At 33.8% G+C, this 17,761-nt stretch overlaps 2 protein-coding genes and 1 long non-coding RNA gene across 3 annotated transcripts; 2 read left to right on the forward strand and 1 right to left on the reverse strand.

Moving 5' to 3' along the window:
• Positions 1 to 567: 567 nt before the first annotated feature.
• LOC124932617 (probable LRR receptor-like serine/threonine-protein kinase At1g56140) lies at positions 568 to 4,434 on the forward strand. The gene is made up of 18 exons (XM_047473275.1): positions 568 to 710; positions 783 to 942; positions 1,016 to 1,087; positions 1,152 to 1,223; positions 1,315 to 1,386; positions 1,530 to 1,601; positions 1,688 to 1,759; positions 1,841 to 1,912; positions 1,996 to 2,067; positions 2,248 to 2,319; positions 2,401 to 2,472; positions 2,564 to 2,635; positions 2,719 to 2,787; positions 2,901 to 2,954; positions 3,051 to 3,095; positions 3,246 to 3,313; positions 3,393 to 3,968; positions 4,043 to 4,434. Exons 1-18 carry the CDS (start codon positions 623 to 625, stop codon positions 4,222 to 4,224), a joined length of 1,962 nt encoding a protein of 653 aa, XP_047329231.1. The 5' UTR covers positions 568 to 622; the 3' UTR covers positions 4,225 to 4,434.
• Positions 4,435 to 6,163: 1,729 nt separating this feature from the next.
• LOC124930717 lies at positions 6,164 to 16,200 on the forward strand. Its single transcript, XR_007098677.1, has 3 exons — positions 6,164 to 6,526; positions 13,397 to 13,493; positions 15,962 to 16,200. It is a non-coding gene; the product is annotated as an uncharacterized LOC124930717 (long non-coding RNA).
• LOC124930716 (pleiotropic drug resistance protein 1-like) lies at positions 6,806 to 14,510 on the reverse strand. Its single transcript, XM_047471063.1, has 24 exons — positions 13,798 to 14,510; positions 13,569 to 13,689; positions 13,390 to 13,478; positions 13,216 to 13,300; positions 12,967 to 13,126; positions 12,450 to 12,526; positions 12,295 to 12,345; positions 12,126 to 12,216; positions 11,720 to 12,021; positions 11,343 to 11,624; positions 10,712 to 11,028; positions 10,478 to 10,638; positions 10,283 to 10,386; positions 10,049 to 10,205; positions 9,815 to 9,921; positions 9,569 to 9,751; positions 9,117 to 9,449; positions 8,748 to 9,038; positions 8,589 to 8,672; positions 8,374 to 8,507; positions 8,074 to 8,301; positions 7,817 to 7,988; positions 7,427 to 7,681; positions 6,806 to 7,331 (listed from the first exon to the last, which is right to left on the reverse strand). Exons 1-24 carry the CDS (start codon positions 14,133 to 14,135, stop codon positions 7,074 to 7,076), a joined length of 4,380 nt encoding a protein of 1,459 aa, XP_047327019.1. The 5' UTR covers positions 14,136 to 14,510; the 3' UTR covers positions 6,806 to 7,073.
• Positions 16,201 to 17,761: the final 1,561 nt, after the last annotated feature.

Consider the following 17,761-nt stretch of genomic DNA (forward strand, 5'->3'; position numbering starts at 1 on the left):
AAATATATTCGTCCCTAACAACTAAAAACATGTTTTCGACATCAAATATTTATTAATTTTGTTTATATAACTTGATTTAAAAGTTTATAAAAAAAAAAAAACTTTTTTATTAACTTTTAACATGTAATTCAATTATATTTTTGTTTATATAAAATATAAAAAAATATTTACATTTTATTCTATATTATTATTAAATAACCATAATTTTAGAATAAAAAATGTTGATGATAATATTTGGTATTATTTTAGGTTTGATGGGCCTATCACATATATTTGGATGGATATATATTAGTGGTGTTTTAGTGGCGTCAATGGTCAAAAAGTCGTCATTTGTTGCTTAATATAAAGCAAGCAACTACATTAATGAAAGTTGAATAATCAAACCAGAAAATATTTAAAATCTTCTGGTGGTATGATCTTTTTCTCTTGTAAATTTCCTGTAATTCGAATCTATTGCCGGCCGGCCACAACAGTGTTCAATCCAAATATATATATATATATATATATATATATATATATATATATATATATATATATATATATATATATATATATATATATATATATATATATATATATCCACACTCCATGTGTGCATGCTTCTTCACTTAACCAGCTATCTATGGAAGCTCTAGTACTGTTCTTGGCTCTTCTCTCTCTTTTTGGAACTCTTACGGCTCAGCAATCTGCTCTTACTGCACCGGATGAAGGTCATTTTCTCTCTTTCCAGTTCATTCTCTTTTACGTGGATCTGTCAATTGTGTGTTTTGAATTTCTATCAGTGGCGGCTCTGAAGAAGTTGGTAGATTACTGGAATTTGGGGACCAAATTGAATTTTACGGGAATTGATCCTTGTTCTTCCAATGCAAACTGGGCTCATGACCCTGCAAATCCTCTACTTGCATGCGATTGCTCCTCTAATATCTGTCATGTAACTAAATTGTAAGCACACGCCATTTCACTGATCGCTAGCTAGCTAGTTAGGTTTATTCACTTTATCTATCGATTGTTACAGGAAAATATATGCCCTGGACATCTCTGGTGAAATTCCAAATGAACTGTTTCTACTGAAGAAACTTAAGGATCTGTGAGTCAATATATTAATTATTGATTCAAAAACCCTATCGCCTCATTCTCATTACCTACTGCAGGAATTTAGGCCAAAATGTATTGAGTGGTCCGATCTCATCGGCAATAGGACAGTTATCTGATATGGAATACCTGTAATTTCTTCAACTTGAATAAACTTTTCACTTCAAAATCATCGTTTCTTCTTCCATTTTGATGTTTTTTTCATTGATTGACCGGAAACAGAAGCCTCGGCATAAACAATCTCTCAGGGGAAGTGCCAACTGAGCTTGGCAATCTCACTAAATTGCGTTCCTTGTAAGCTCTTCCTTTCATCTTCGAATCAGACTTTCCCGCCTTTTTCTATTGCACTTCTTTTACAAATATGTAGCGCAATTGGATTTGGAGGTAGTATTTTCTTTCATAGGCCTGTTCTCATTTGTATTGTTTTGTTATTTCAGAAGCTTTAGCTCCAACAGTTTCATTGGATCATTACCTCCTGACCTTGGAAATCTAACCTCCTTACAACAGCTGTAAGCTGTTCTACGAAATGCCTAACTCACTTAATTGTGTAATTATTAGAACATTCATAATTCTTCCATATCTTGATTGCTCTCAGATATATCGATAGCAGTGGTGTAAGCGGACCCATTCCACATGAACTGTCAAACTTGAAAAGTCTCCAAATCTTGTATCTATTTCACCACCCTTACTTTTACGATCATATTAAGTCTATATCCACCCATCTAAATCGTCAATTCTTTCTTTTCAGGTGGGCATCTGATAATCTCTTCACAGGAAAGCTTCCGGATTTCCTTGGAACTTTCACAGATCTTAATGTCTTGTATACAAGAGCTTCCATATGCTGTTTCTGAAATTTTAAATTAAAGTTTTCTTGAGTTCTTGGTAATGAAGTTTTAATTTCAGGAGACTTGAAGGAACAATGCTTGAGGGACCAATTCCTAACAGTTATGGTGCTCTAACAAAGCTAGATGACCTGTAAGCAAAGTAGATTTTCTTTCAACTTATACCCCATTTGGAAACATTTATTGTTTTTGCATCTGAATAGGTTTTCAGAGACATAAACAAATATGTGAATCTTAATCGAATTTAGTTTTCAAACAATAAGTGTTTCAGGAGGGTGACAGTTTCATATCTCTCCTTTTCTTTTCTATATAGGAGGATCGGTGATCTAGGCGGGGAAGATTCTTCTCTCGACTTTTTGGAGAACCTCACAAACCTGACCATACTGTAAAGCCGCTAGTTTATATTTCCAACAGGGTCTTACATTTGTTACAATCAACTGACATCGTCTTACCTTCTTGTATATAGATCCTTGAGGAACAGTAGAATTTCGGGTCAAATTCCTGCAAAGCTTGGAACTTTCTCTAATCTGAAATCATTGTAAGTCATCGGTATACATTCTAACTGTTTTGTTCTTTCCTTGCATAGTTGCAAAGTTGACTAATTTCTTGAATTATGTTCTCTGCTAAAGGGATTTGAGCTTCAACAAGCTGACGGGTTCAATTCCAAATTCCTTCCAGAATCTTGATTTATTGGGATACTTGTAAGCATTTTAGTTTTAGTCAATTTGTCTTGTTAAATCCTGAAATCAGGTATAAAACTGCCTACTTTTCTATCTGTTTTCAGATATCTTGGAAGCAATAACTTGAGCGGTGAGGTGCCACAAAATATTGGATTTCCGACTCCACTTGCGCTGTAATCCCCATTTAGAAACACTTATTGTTCTGTTTATGTATCTGGATACATTTCAGAAATTTATTTTTGTTTCAATATCAGAAACATAATTCTCTTATAATTTTAATTCTCAGCGATGTTTCCTTCAATCCTTTGTCTGGAAGTATTCCTTCATACATCAACACATGGTATTAATTAAGCTTCTTATGAAGTGTAACTTTCATTTTCAAGAGCCAAAAAGAATCATTTCCTTATCATCGCTCCCATTGTTGTTTTCGATACAGGAATAGCATCGGAACGTCCATCGCACAGTACAGATACGGGAGTGGGTAAGTTTTCCTCGCAGTTTGATCGGAAAGTTTGATCTTATTTGAAATTTGTATTGTCTTAATTTTGGTCACATATTTGTGATTTTAATCATACATGAAGAAAGTTACTAACAGAATAGCCCAATTATGTTTGTTTGTTTACTTTTCCAGGAAAGAAGTCCAATTAATGAGATGCATATCAAATGACATAAAGTGCTCCAACAACAAAAACCCATCAAGTATGATTTTGATCCTTTTTTACACCATATTTACAAAAGCTTTATTTGAAATGGTTGATCAATTCTTGTTTGGTTGCAGCTTCATTTTCCATAAAATGTGGAGGAAGTGAGATGGAAACCTTAGATGGCAATAAATTTGAGGACGACTCAGAAACACTCGGAGCAGCCACGATGAACATTGGCGGAGATCATGAATGGGCAGTAAGTAACACCGGAGCTTACCTTTCCAACCCACAAGGATCAAAATACACGACAGAAACTTCTTCACAAATTACCCAAACACTGAACTCCGAATTATACAAGACGGCCAGAGTTTCACCCAGCTCCCTTAGGTACTACGGTCTTGGAATGCAGAACGGGGCGTATAGAATCGAGCTTCACTTTGCCGAGATTCAAATGGATGACGATCCAAATAGTTGGAAAGGCCTGGGAAGGCGCCTTTTCGATATCTATATTCAGGGGGAGAGAGTAGAGAAGGATTTCAACGTTAGAAAAGAAGCAGGAGGATCGAAGAGAGCGTTGGTGAAAGTATTGGAAGCAAACGTGACGAACACGATATTGGACATACATTTTATGTGGGCTGGGAGAGGCACTTGTTGCATTCCATTACAAAGCACATATGGCCCTCTTGTTTCAGCCATTCATGTTTCTCAAGGTCTAAAACAACAATTTCTTCACTTTCTCCCCCTCCACAATAACTGGCTAATTTTTATTTGATTGATTTTGCAGTCTGGGGGGAGTCTTCTTCTTCCAACAGCGATAAACGCAGGACTGGTAAGATTGTTGGGTTGACGCTCGGGTGTTTTGGTGTACTGATAATCATTGTCTCCTTGCTCTATATATGGCGGCGGGGGATGGCGAGATCTCCCTTACATTCGCGCATTCAGTCAGATTCGCCCACAAAAGCTTAGCATTGTCTCATAATGGTGAAACTATCAATTCTCAGTTCTCATCCTTTCATTGATGATTGAACGTAGTTAGAAAACAGTTGGCAACTGGAATTACAATAATGTTGTAATATATGTGAGTTTTATGTGAAATGTTATTTAGTTGTTGTAATGTCACAACTTTGTAAGAGGTTCAATGTTAAGTCATTAAGTGTGTGTTATATTATGATTATTAATGTGTTCTTGGCTTGCTAGAACCCTTTAAGTTGAAGGGTCATGATTTGTGAGATATGATTTGGAATAAATAGATTTTGGGATATCTATATATATATATAATGATGCTTAATTTTTAAAGTGTGTGTTGGGTCGAGAGCTGTGGTTAATTTGGATATATGTGAGAGTAAATAGATACTTGGGTCGGATTGTGGGTTGACCCGCCCATAAACTTAAAACGGTTAAAAATAAAATTAAAAATGTTATAGGTATGGTTCAAAGTTGCAACCTAACAAAATAAATACAACCTTTTAACCAACTAGGCTAATAACACTTTATATTTTAAATTCAACCCAAAATTTGATAAATGCGTGACATTTTAATAATATAAGTTCAACTTTTTAACTAACTAATCTATATATATATATAATGATGCTTAACTTTTAAAGTGTCCGGATTGTCGGGTCGAGAGCTGTGGTTAATTTGGATATATGTGAGAGTAAATAGATACTTGGTTCGGATTGTGGGTTGACTCGCAAATAAAAATTTTACCATAATATTTTTTTCATGATTTTTATATTATATCTTAATAAATTGATGATGATTGACCATTAAAAAAACTTAGAAATTTTAACATATTAGGGTATTTAGGATGAAAGAAGTTGAATAACTTGAAGAAATTGCTGTCCTCAAGGAATGAATCAAATATTTTTTTTATTACTATTTTATGAAATTAAAGGGAATTGATTCAAGTGAATTATTATTATTGTGTAATTTATTTTAAAGCACTGTTTTTAATAATTTTTCAATGTCTCTTATCTCAAATATAAACAAAATTACTTTTAATCCAAGAAATTTTACAAAATGACATCAACAATAAGAAGATAAATTTGAAAAATAATCGAAGTTAATAATATTTTGCACAAATGATATTTTTGATAATGTGTATTGTAAAGTGCGTGACTTGACGAGCAAATTGTATAATAAGGGCATTTGTAGCAGAATCCTTAAAATGTGTTCTATCTCTATTATAAAGATAAATAACATAAAAGTTGTAAAAAAAATGCTTTATCAAATTCTCTATCCTTATAATTTTTTAGGAATGATGAACAGTGAATCTTTATATTTAGGGATTACCGTAGCATCCCTAAATAATAAAATAATATATTTTCTCTTTCATGGCTAACAATAAATATTTAAATATATATGAATAAGTAATTAAGTGGTTGAGGTGGTTGAAAATTTGGTTGTTTTAATGAATATTTAAATGATATATGGATAAAGATAAGGAAGCTAATGTAGAATAATTTATATTTTGATTCTCTAAAATATGGATATTATTATTTTATATTATTTTTAGGGATACAAAATAGGGAAGCTGATACAAATGCCCTAAGTCAAGCAAATTGTATACATATTTGGAGAGCAAAATATTTGTAACAAAATTGTAGTCAATGATTTGGAGTGCTGACTAAGTATATGTTTATTTTTCTATTTTATCTTAATTAATAATTTCTCTCATTTTAATATTTACAGGCATTTAATATTTACATTTTTTCTTTTTTTTTGTCATTCCTCTTTGCAAATATTATTATTTTTTAAATTTTAACTTATTTATATCATTTTATTTTTTTTCAAATATATATATATATATATATATATATATATATATATATATATATATATATATATATATATATATATATATATATATATATATATATATAAATTCCTCGAATAGATCCTTCAAACTTCATCACCAGCTAATGATCAACTACGTAGCCAATATACCTCGCTCGCACATAGATTCAGTCACCTGTAGCCCCTTCCGCCGACACTATTTCCTCCTCGACAAATTGAATGATCGATTACGCAAATTTCTGAAGGTCGTCTGAGCACAGTCCTTCAGCCTCAAGCGCATCTATATATTCGCCTGTGAGGCTTTCCAGTTCAGTTCGTCATCTTAACAACCGCCGTTCGTTCGTTCATCAACAATAGCCGGTTGTCACCACTTGATATTGCTTCAACAGCTGTTCGTTCCTCTTCACTTTAACCTAAAGTCCTCCAAGTTGGCACTTGGCAGCACCACTACTCCAATCGCCAGTTCAAACAGGTATTTCACTGCTCAACTATATGTTTCCTACATTTTGATAACTGCTGCAATTCTATATACATGCTGTTTGTTGAGGGAGTATGATACTTTTTTTAATGATTATGAGCATCAAAAACCATGTAAGGCTTGAATTGATTGATATATGCTCAAGTAGGAAGGCTTTAGATGTTCCAACTCAAATTGTCCACACTAATCTTATAATTAGAAGAAACTTCAGGCACACCACCAAGTTTTAGAGAAGGCTTTTATAGGTTACTTGACACTTACTAGAATTTTATTGCATTCATGGAATTCGACGATTACAGCTTCTTGATTGTCTGTGACCTTTACACAAAAATTTATACACCCCTATGATTATGAAAGAGGAAACACGTAGAAATAACCTCAATTATTGCGTACAACTAATATTTTCCAAACTCTACAAGAGTGAGCCTTTCTCTATAGATATGATAAATATAAGGAGAAGGATTCTCCCATTCCAATATTTTCTAATGCATGGTAGTAACCTACTGAGAAAACTCTTGATGCTGAACATTTGGTGCACCCGCTATCTCTTTTGGAAGTTAAATGCCTTGACTGAGTAGGCAAATATGAAGGCAAATGCCACAGCCATCCCAACTATGATCATGCCAACATACCCCACTAACTCATGTTTGTAGCCAAAGTAACTTTTCATAAACTCTTTCACCGTTGCACCAGTATCAAGCTTGCTTTCTATGTCTCCATACTGTGAGACCAGTAATCCGTACATCGACCAAGAGACGGGGGAAATGTTACAATACCACCTCCACCACACTGGAATCCTCTGCATGAGTTTCAAAAAGTAAGAAAAATATTGTATCAGTTTGGGTGATGATCTTTCTCCAGTGATAGAATGCAGTAAGTGTATAAGAGACGTACTGTCTTTGGAACAACAAATCCCGAGAAAAGGTTCCATATGAGTACAAATGCAGTTGCGACAATGTTAGCAATGTTGTGGTTTGGAGTAACTGCAACTGCCATCATCCCGTAGAATGTGAAGTACAATAAGGTGAAGTACATGAAGAAAAAATACCAAAAGAACTTGATAGCCGTCCATTCAAATCCAATCATGGCATACACTATAACTGAATAAAAGACTGTCTGAAATAGAACATGTGGAAGCTCAATTAGAACCTGCAGGGAAGACAAAAAATTTGGTCATAATGTGTCTGCACAATAACACCATTGAAATCTTCCTTCTGTAAATGCAAACTAAGTTGCAATTATTCTAAACCAGTTCCTTGCAACAAGAGTTTTGAGTTTTATTACCTGGGCAAAGGCGTAAGGCAAAGCAGAATACATTCCAGCTGCTTTTTCCCTGTAAAATACTGTTCTCTCCACGGAGACAATAGGCAGCACTGCTATGGTATTTGATACTCCAATAAACAGAACAGCACAATACATGGAACCCATTGCATTGAATAAATCTTGTTGTCTTTCCCTGTCAATCCCCAGAAAGCATCAACAATGGTATCAGATAACCACAAAGATTTATTTTTTTGAGAACAAAGATGAAAATGACAAACCTTTTGGATCCAAGTTGCCAAAAGATGGTCCCAAACATTACAGCTATGATTGTAGTGAAAAATAATCTGACCGCTGTGTACGGTGGGTTTCGCCAATAGGATAAGTGTTGTTTCCATAAGCAAGCAATGCATTGTACAACAAATCGCTGTGAGTATTTAGTTGGAAAATGTAGATCACTTGATCCTGGTATCGGCTTATTGAGTTCCTTGATCATGGCCTTGTTTCTCCTGGTTCATGTACAATTCTTAAGATACAATAATAAAATAAACTATAAAATCAAACTTCTGGAATTGGTATACCTATGTAGCTCTGAGCTTTTGAACACATCAGCAAAGTCAATACCAAGAGCTGCTTCTTGTGATGCTGAAGTCACCTCTAACATCCAGGTTGCTGGGTTGTATCCGTCCTTGAGTTTGCTAACTCCGCTTATGCCCTAATTGAACACAATTTATTTTTCAATGGTAGAATTCTAGACGGGAAGGGTTTTCTTCTCCAAAGAACCTATAAACTATACCTCAAGATAATTGATAAGATGGAAGGAGTGACGGCCTAATGGACCGAAATAGATTGCTTCACCTCCTCGTTTTAGAAGTAGCAGCTGCATGCAGTTGAAGGTTTAGCTCGCTAAATAAAGTATGTGAACTTGAATAACAGCCTATGGGTAGATAGATACCTCGTCAAAAGCATCAAATATGTCCATACTGGGTTGATGAATTGTGCATACAACAGTTCTTCCTGTGTCAACCGTGTTTCTCACTGTTCTCATCACTATTGCAGCTGCCCTTGCATCAAGTCCTGAGGTTGGTTCATCCATAAATATTATGGATGGATTGGCTACAAGCTCAACTGCAATGGTGAGCCTCTTGCGTTGCTCAGTTGAAAGGCCATTGACTCCTGGCATCCCTACTAGTGCTTCCTTTAGTGGAGATAGCTCTACAAGCTCCATCACTTCTTCAACAAACATCTGTAATTTTCATGTGATCTTTTAATGATGATAAGCCAAAATAACGTGAAATTAAGGTAATTTTGTATTGAGACTCACCTTTTTGGTCTCATCATTCACCTCTGGAGGCAACCGAAGCCAGGCAGAGAATTGCAAGGATTCATAAACTGTAACATGGGGAGAATGGATGTCAGTTTGCTCACAGTATCCTGCTATGCGGGCAAATGTCTCTTGATTCTTTGGATACCCAGATATTGAGATTGTTCCATCAATGTATCCTCCTGTTTTTCTCCCAGCAAGTACATCCATGAGAGTAGTCTTACCAGCCCCACTGATTCCCATGAGAGCTGTAAGAACTCCTGGTCTAAAAGATCCACTTACACCTTTTAAGAGCTCCAGCCTGTCTTCATCTACACCTCGAGCCTTCATCTCCTGCAAAAGAAATGGTTTTGATATGTTCAAACTATGAGCCACTGAAACATCATTGATTCTCAAATCAGTAGGAAATTATTACGGAATCATGACAGTATGTGATGCAAACTCAGAGATACCTGTGGCATATCTACAGCATATCTTATATCATCAAACGTGATGGAAAGGGGTTGAAAAGGCAGAACCATTCCTTTCTTCTTGTTCTTTTCTGCTTCACTAAGTTTGCCCGAACCTGATGACATTGATCTTGAAGGGATATTTACCACTGCATTGCTTCTTTCTGCATAATGGGATTTGTACAACTTATTGATGAAAATTTGTACATCATAGTGATGACTTAAATTTTGAAAGCTGAATATCCAAGCTTCACCTGCAGCTTTCTTTAGAGAAAGCTCAACGGACTCTCCTTTCATGCTACCATTCCTCTCAGCCAAAGTTTCTTCCGATAGAATTGCCTGAGGCTGGCCAATTGCTGCACAACATTGAAATGTCTTAGAACCAATTAACTGTTAAGAGTCTTTATACTCAAGAGGTTTAGTAGATCTTATTGAATATTGAAGGACATTGCTGAAATATCCAGTAAATCTTTTATTACTTACGGTTCAGATACGTGAGAGCCACTGTAAAGAAGAAGTTGAACAAAACTATGTATCCTATTGTAGCAGCCATTCCAATCCAGTACCAGCTTGCTTTAGGAAAAAACCCACGAGACTCCAGAACTAACACTCCCAATGGTTTTGTGGAATTTAGAGGAATCTGGAAAGAGACAGTAACCTTTAAGCTTAATAGCTCTGTTAAAAAGCTTTTTAGACATATGAGATAAACAGTCTTACATGACTCCAGCTGTGCCCAAGAAATTCATTCACGGCAATTGCATTCTGTCCATACATCATAGGTGAGACCCAATATGCCCATAACCACCACTTCTTTATGCTATCTGATGGACAAAGTATTGACATTATTACAATGAAAATTTTCAATAAGAAATGTGGTCATTGTTTCTTTCTTAATTTGAAAGTATATCTTACCTCTTGACATGATAAATCCACCCAATACCATAACTGCTAGTAGTGCAAATGATCCAAACGTGTTTGCAATGATTATATTCCTTCCTAATGACGCCATTAATCGGAAAAGTCCATTTGACATTTGGCTAACGAAGAGTAATAATAGATACTGTTTGAAAAACCTGCCATTTGAAATTACCGTCAGATGCTAAAGAAATAGGCCTATTCGTTTTATTAATTTTTAGCTTTTCTTACCTTCCAACATTAGGATCAAATCCAATGACATAGTAAGTCATGAATACCCAAATACCAACTTCAGCAAATGTAACTGGAATCTTAAGGAGCATCGTTGGTAAAGAATATGCCCAGGAGGGGAAGAACAAGAGATCTCTTTGCTTGTAAAAGACTGGAAGTTTCATAATGCTTAAGGCTAACTCTGTATATCCATTGAACATAATGATGATCAAAGTAAAGAATGTAGCTCCCATGTAAATTCCACCATCATCTATTGTTTTCTTTGACATCTCTGTTCTAAAGAATACTGTCATTGTGATGACTGACATAAGAATAAGCTGAGACAAAGATGAAGAGTCATTAGCTTGACATTCAAATTAGAGGCAAATCTAAAAGCTTCTTAGGCCTTGTTTGATGAAGAGTTATCCAAATAGCTCCGTATCTCATTATTAACTAAAAGACTAAAATGCCATTTTTTTATATTCTTGTAAAATATTAAATATATAAGATATTTTAGTCATTTAACTCAAATAATTCATTTTTTTCATAATAATCGAATTATTTATAAAAAAAAAACTAAGTCAAAAAAACTCTTGGTGTCCCACATTAATTAGACCTTCCTTCTTTTTGGTTCTTGTAACATTGTACTTACTTGGAACATACTGAATATGTAGAGAAATGAATTCCTCTTCATGAGCAAGTATTCTCTTGCAATACAAGCTTTCAGCAGCTCCTTCATTGAAGCACCATACTTTTTAGTCGTCAATGCAGAAGGATGACTGCTTGCTTTATCAAACGGAACAGCAAGCTGGTCTCCCAGTTTACGGCCTATGTAAAAAGACTGAAACCCTTCTGTAAATTCTTTGACACTAATGAAACTGTAAGGCTCCTCTTTTCGTGCCCAATATTGTTCTTGATCCTTCCTCGAGGTTACCTATATAAAGTTGTTCCCAAGGAAAAAAACAAGTTTTATTGCATGGTAATATTTGAATTAAGAAGGGAAAAGGTACGAGCCCGTGTAATCCTTACTTCTTGTAAGAAGTCAGCAGCTGCTTTTCTCTCTGGGCACTTGAAGCCCATATACTCAAAGAACTCCATTACAGTTTCTCGCGGACCCTGATACACAATTTGCCCGTCTGAGAGGAGAATTATGTCATCAAAGAGGTCATAAGTTTCTGGTGCCGGCTGGAGAAGAGATATAACTGCAGTTCCTTGGAGGATATGGATAGACTGTCTGATTGAGTTCACTATCTGAAAAGTTGTAGAGCTGTCTAGACCTGTCGATATTTCATCCATAAAAAGCGCTCTAGCAGGTCCAACAAGCATCTCACCTGCATTATATATAGTTGGAAACAGAAGGAATCTTTCTTAACCAATGACCCATATTAGGAATTAAGATTTTGAGGAATATATTTTTAGTATTTAATTAATATACCCGTGGTGACACGCTTTTTCTGGCCACCTGAAATACCACGGAACATTTCGTCTCCTACTAATGTGTCTGCACATATTTCCAGTCCTAAAATCTTTTCAAGAAAAGGAGATTGATCAGCTCATTGAGGGTCTTCCTGGAATTGGTAAGAATGTGAAATTTCAGTCAATACCTTAAGAAGATAATCTGTGACAACAGCTTCTTGCCCTTCTAAGGAAGTGACCTGCGTTAATGTTTAGAGTTATGCATGCATAACATAAGTTAGACAAAAAGTCTTATAATTCTTTCTTCACTGTTATTTCTGGAATAATTTTAGGTACTATATACCTTCATGTAAATATCAATGTCTGGATCTGGTTTGATATTTTCTTCCTTTTCCCTCCTTGACAATTCGGTTAACATCTCTGCATATTTTTATATTATGTGGGTTATAAATTCAGACCCAATTATGTAACATAAGGCTAAAAACTATAGAAAGTCCATCCAGGCCTTGTTTGATCTCTAGGGTTATTTGAATAACCAATTGGTTATTTCATAACCTCGTTCTTTTTAATAAAAGTTGAAGTAAAAGTTATTTTGGTTGATGATTTAATAATGTGATTAATGAGTAAATTATTGATTGAATAGTGGGTTATTTGGACATCTTTCTGAATTAGGTTATTTAGATAACCCTTAAGCTTTATCAAGACCTAAGGAATTATTTTCAAAATAACCCTTATTGAATTCCTTGATCAAGGCCCAAATAATTAATTTCAAATAATCCTAATTGAGTTCCTTGATCAAGGCCCAAGGAATTAGTTTCCAATAAACCACATCAAAAGAGGTTTAGGTTTAACTGACTGACCATAACGTTGCCCTATTCCTTGACATCTTGCTGAGAAAGCTAGTGTTTCTCTCACTGTCATCGCTCCCAAATGTAGGTCATATTGACTAATGTAAGCTGATGCCCTCTGTGGAACAAACTCTTCCATTCCATGTCCATTGTATATCACTCTCCCCGAAACCTGGAGTCAACATAGAGTGTTGAATAAAAAACCAAGTCCAAAATAACTTGATCATTTAAAAAAATATATTTGTATCTACTACTCTTTACTTTCAGGTCTGAACTGAGCTTTCCAGCTAAAGCCAGAAGTAATGTGGTTTTCCCAGAGTTTGGAGGTCCTAGTAATAATGTCATTCTGTAGAAGTTATCATAAGAAATATTAATGTTCTTTACTAGAAATGATTGTATTTTTTTTTTTTCTATTTATACGTTTATTTTTCTTACCTTCCAGGCTTGATGATTCCACTGACATCATGAAGGACTGTGAATGACTTCTTTCTACTAGGAAGAATGTGGAGAAAATTCAAGAATCCCTTCAAAGCAGAGAGGTAATTCACTCACATATTATACTATTTACATCACAATAATCTTGATTGGCACAATCTTTTTACTGAATTATTTACCTCTAACATATTGATGGAGAAGTTAACTACTGTTGGCAGTGCCCTACTGCCAATATGTGCTTCTGCATCCACATTGAGATGCTCAAACCGGACTTCAATGGTGGGAAGTTGAACACCCACTCTGTATCCATTTGGAAAATTAGAAAGGAAAAGACTGAATAAGTTAGAGTCCACAATTAGAAAATATATGGTATAAGAAATTAATTGGTTAGATTTATTTATTTTTTACTTGTCCATGCGTTCCTTGAGCTTCAGCAAGAATTTCTCATTGTCTTCCTCTGCAATCTTCACCAACCTCTCTAGAATGTTCTTCTTCTCCAACACTCCAAGATTCATGATGTCAATTTCTCTGGAAGGACCCTCATTTTCAATCAGTATACCTCTCCTTATACGTAGATAAGTTGGCAGCTTTTCAATGGCAGCCCATTTGAGTGCTTCTTCATCATCTTCATCACGGGAAGATCTGGAAAAGACTTCCCTTGTGCTTCCCTTCCATAAGTTTGAACTGCTTAACCGGGCACTGCTTATTCTGGCACTGCTAGCTCTAAATACATCACCGGCCTCCATTTTTCTCCTTAAAACTATAAACTTTCACTCACTCATGTCATGAACTCCCGTTTCATGTTCTTGTCTCTACTAGTGTCTATTTATAGATAGAGATATTGATAGAGAGATGGAGAAACTTAGCTTTCTATGCTACAGTTCAAGTTCGGTTTTGGATGGATCTTGAACTTATTTTTGAGGAATTCGATACAAAAGGAGAGGGTCTGTTTCAATTTAACTCAGGAAAGTCGTTTTTATAGGTGGCTTGATATTGACAATTGTGAGCATACTTTAATAATATAATATATTATAGGAATTAGAGCTAAAAAATATATAATTAGAAATAAATTTAATTAATTGTGGAGTAGTTGATTAACTGAAGATGCTCTTTTTGTCATCATCTTCCTTTTTGTCTCATAACTAGGGATGACCATTTTAATTCGTCCAGCTGTTTCCGATCCAAATTACCTCAATAGGAGCGTTTTTTCCCCGGTTTGATCGGTAGTTGACCGGGATGGGGCGGAATGGTATCCCTCGATCTCACCCCGATTCTCCCCCAAACACAATTCGATATATAACATAACAATATATTTATCAATTATTTTATAAGAGTTTTAAGTTTATTTCTTTTTAATAATATAAATTTTCAATTTATTATAATATATATAATATAAAAAAATCATTTATATAATTTTATAAAAATACTTTTTTTTTATAGAGAATTTGGTATAATAGTGCTCGCGGAGATTCTCTGAAACCAAACAGGGCGGGAATGATAGTAATAATCCCGATATAGAATGGGACGAGAATGATAATCACATTTCCCACTCCAATCAACTATATTGTCATTCCTACTCATGAGTAGAGAATGACCACCATTAATACAGTAGATATGGACATTACCATGATGCAGAGATCAGTCATGTCAAATTATTTGATGATCTATACTCCCAAAATTTCCATGGGGATCCAAAAACATCTTTTTCAACTTCATTGAAGCATTGATGCTTGCTTGATATGTTTGAAACACTTAATCGCTCCATCTTATTTGTTAGACGTTCAGGTATGTTTGATTTTATTTATTCGCTCAGTTTATTATGCAATTGTGACTTATTCTTCTTTTTAAGCAGAATCAAACTAACCCTTTCTATGTTCAAACCCAATTAGTTTACTTTGAAATCGAATAAAGATCTTGTCAATATATTTGATGATATATATATATATATATATATATATATATATATATATATATATATATATATATGCATTTGATGTCATGGGTGATGCCTAATGAAGACAACTAGTAAAATGGTTTAAGGATAGTTGTCAGTGATGATGTCTTTTTGGGTATTATGTATGTGCTCCACTCCGTAAATATGCAGTAGACTTAATTTGACTAACTCTTAATTAATTAATTAATTTGTTTTCTTAACTGTTGTTATAGATTAATGTGGGTATGAAAGCAAAGCATCTCTTCTTTTTCTCCTATGAGAAAGGTTAAACAAAAACCTTGATGAAATTCATTAACTTAATTAGCTCCCCAAACTTTAAGGCAATATTCTCTCCCCACTCTCATATAAATTGCACTAGTTCCTAGAATTGCTCATATGTTGCATATCCCAGTTGTTTTATGAGGTTATTATAAATTGTAGTGCATTGACCGACTCTTATGATAAGGGATTTGCTCCCTTGGGAAGATCATATATTTTATTGGGATAAAACCTTGTTAATCTTTTCTTGTGTCAGAAGATTTCTTAAACTCTTAACATTCACACAAAACTGGCATTGGAAAGGCACCTTTCTTTATTTGTTTTGCATATGATCTAAAACTTAGTTAACTTTTGTACTAGGGAAAGCACAAGGAATGAGGAAGGGTGGTTAAAAAATGACTTCATGCCATTACAGGTCAGATCCAGCATCATCTCCATTATTAGTCTCAGAATCTTTAACTTCATAAATTAGGTGGCATTTCATGTGTATATGATTGATTACCTAAAATGTAAACAACATATCATTTTTTTAGTTTTCTTAGTAAAAGCAGCTTAGAATACTTTAATTCTATTAAATTAAGTTTTTGTTTACAAAGTAATTTAATCCATTTCCGATAAATAAAACCTCTTTATCAAGATGTTTCTAAATGTGGTCAATGTGTTCAACTTCTTTGATATGCTGCCTCTATGAGAATTAAAGATCTTTCTTGATTGTGTTTTTAAATGTTACTGAGACAAGGAAGCTAGCAGGTTCTCCATAGTCATTATTCTTTTTTTCATGATTTTCTATTCACTTAGGATATTCTTAGGATATTCTTAGTGAAAATTGAATTTGTCGCGATTGGTGTGAAAATTTTGTTATTTAAAATTTAAGAATTGCATAACTTTTCAGAAGTTGACTACAATGACCCCATTCAACTAAGAAGTTTGGAAATTTGTGTTACTTGGCTGGTTCATCTTGTTTTTTTTTTTATATAAAAATTCAACCATAATCAAACAAAATGTATCCCCTCTGACATTAAATTTATCCCCTCTGACATTAATTACATACTCAATTTAATCAAAATAATAATATATTTTCTATAAAAAAATATTTTATTATATATTAATATTTTAAGTATTTTTATTAAAAATAAATAAATAAAATTCTCCTCAAAATCAACCTCACTCAATATTATTCAAATAATATAGGTTTATATATAATAAACACATGACAAAAATAAGTTTATCGTATAATACATGGAGGAGAGGATATACTGTGAAGGGTGTTTTAAAAAAGGGTTAAATTAGTGCTGGTGTGGTGAGCCCATGTGGAACTTAAATTATACAAACAATATAATAAGGTAGTTCTTGGACTGCAGTGGATTGGGAAATTAGTGAAAATTAAATTTCTTTCATTATGGGTTTACAAAATTATATATAAAATATATCCATCCACCTCGATCTTCATCCTATTTTTGTTTGTAAATGAAGAAGAATCTTTAGTTGGGAAGGTAATGGCATCATATTTTTTTCTTAAAATATTTAAATCACATAAATCCAAATTATAATAACACTAAAATTATTGATTACGTAATTATTTAGCCAATTTTAAAATAACACAAATCATCAAATTATTTTAAATAAGTTAAGGGTCATATTTGACATTCTTCCAATTAAGACAGAATTGAAAAAAAAAAAATCAATAATTGGTTGAAAGAGCTGGCAAGTTGTATATATTAATAAATAGCAATCATAATCACAATTATATTAATGAATAACTAATTCAATAAATCAAATAAAAAATAAAAAAGGATAATAGTAAAATGAAATCAAGTACATTCAGAAACATAACAACACATGAAGAAATTAAATGAATCTAAAGTCCTACAAATACGTGGAGGGATCTGATTGTATGATAATATATATACATGATTTTGTTAGATTTTTTATTTTTATTTTTATTTTTATGTAAAATGCAGATTCAGAGTCAACCCTTAAGTATATCTTTCTGTTCATGCACAGGCCGGATAGGCCTTAGCGCCTTGTTTGATTCACAGCCACAAAAACTCACGAGTTTTATTGAAGCAATCAATCCAACCCTACATTATTAAAAATTATTTTCAATTTTCAAAATAGACTTAACAATATATAGTTGTTTAATCTATAAGCCTCTTTAAT

This window comes from Impatiens glandulifera, chromosome 3, assembly GCF_907164915.1.
Source record: "Impatiens glandulifera chromosome 3, dImpGla2.1, whole genome shotgun sequence".
Classification (NCBI taxonomy): domain Eukaryota; kingdom Viridiplantae; phylum Streptophyta; class Magnoliopsida; order Ericales; family Balsaminaceae; genus Impatiens; species Impatiens glandulifera.

Excerpts from the sequence above, each read along its gene's own strand:
- LOC124932617 (XM_047473275.1), top strand. The coding sequence starts at position 623 with ATGGAAGCTCTAGTACTGTTCTTGGCTCTTCTCTCTCTTTTTGGAACT. Across the intron at positions 711-782 it reads TCTTACTGCACCGGATGAAG|TGGCGGCTCTGAAGAAGTTG; the intron begins GTCATTTTCTCT and ends AATTTCTATCAG. Across the intron at positions 2,955-3,050 it reads CCTTCATACATCAACACATG|GAATAGCATCGGAACGTCCA; the intron begins GTATTAATTAAG and ends TTTTCGATACAG.
- LOC124930716 (XM_047471063.1), bottom strand. The coding sequence starts at position 14,135 with ATGGAGGCCGGTGATGTATTTAGAGCTAGCAGTGCCAGAATAAGCAGT. Across the intron at positions 11,029-11,342 it reads ACATATTCAGTATGTTCCAA|CTTATTCTTATGTCAGTCAT; the intron begins GTAAGTACAATG and ends TCTTTGTCTCAG. Across the intron at positions 7,989-8,073 it reads TGGCAACTTGGATCCAAAAG|GGAAAGACAACAAGATTTAT; the intron begins GTTTGTCATTTT and ends GGGGATTGACAG.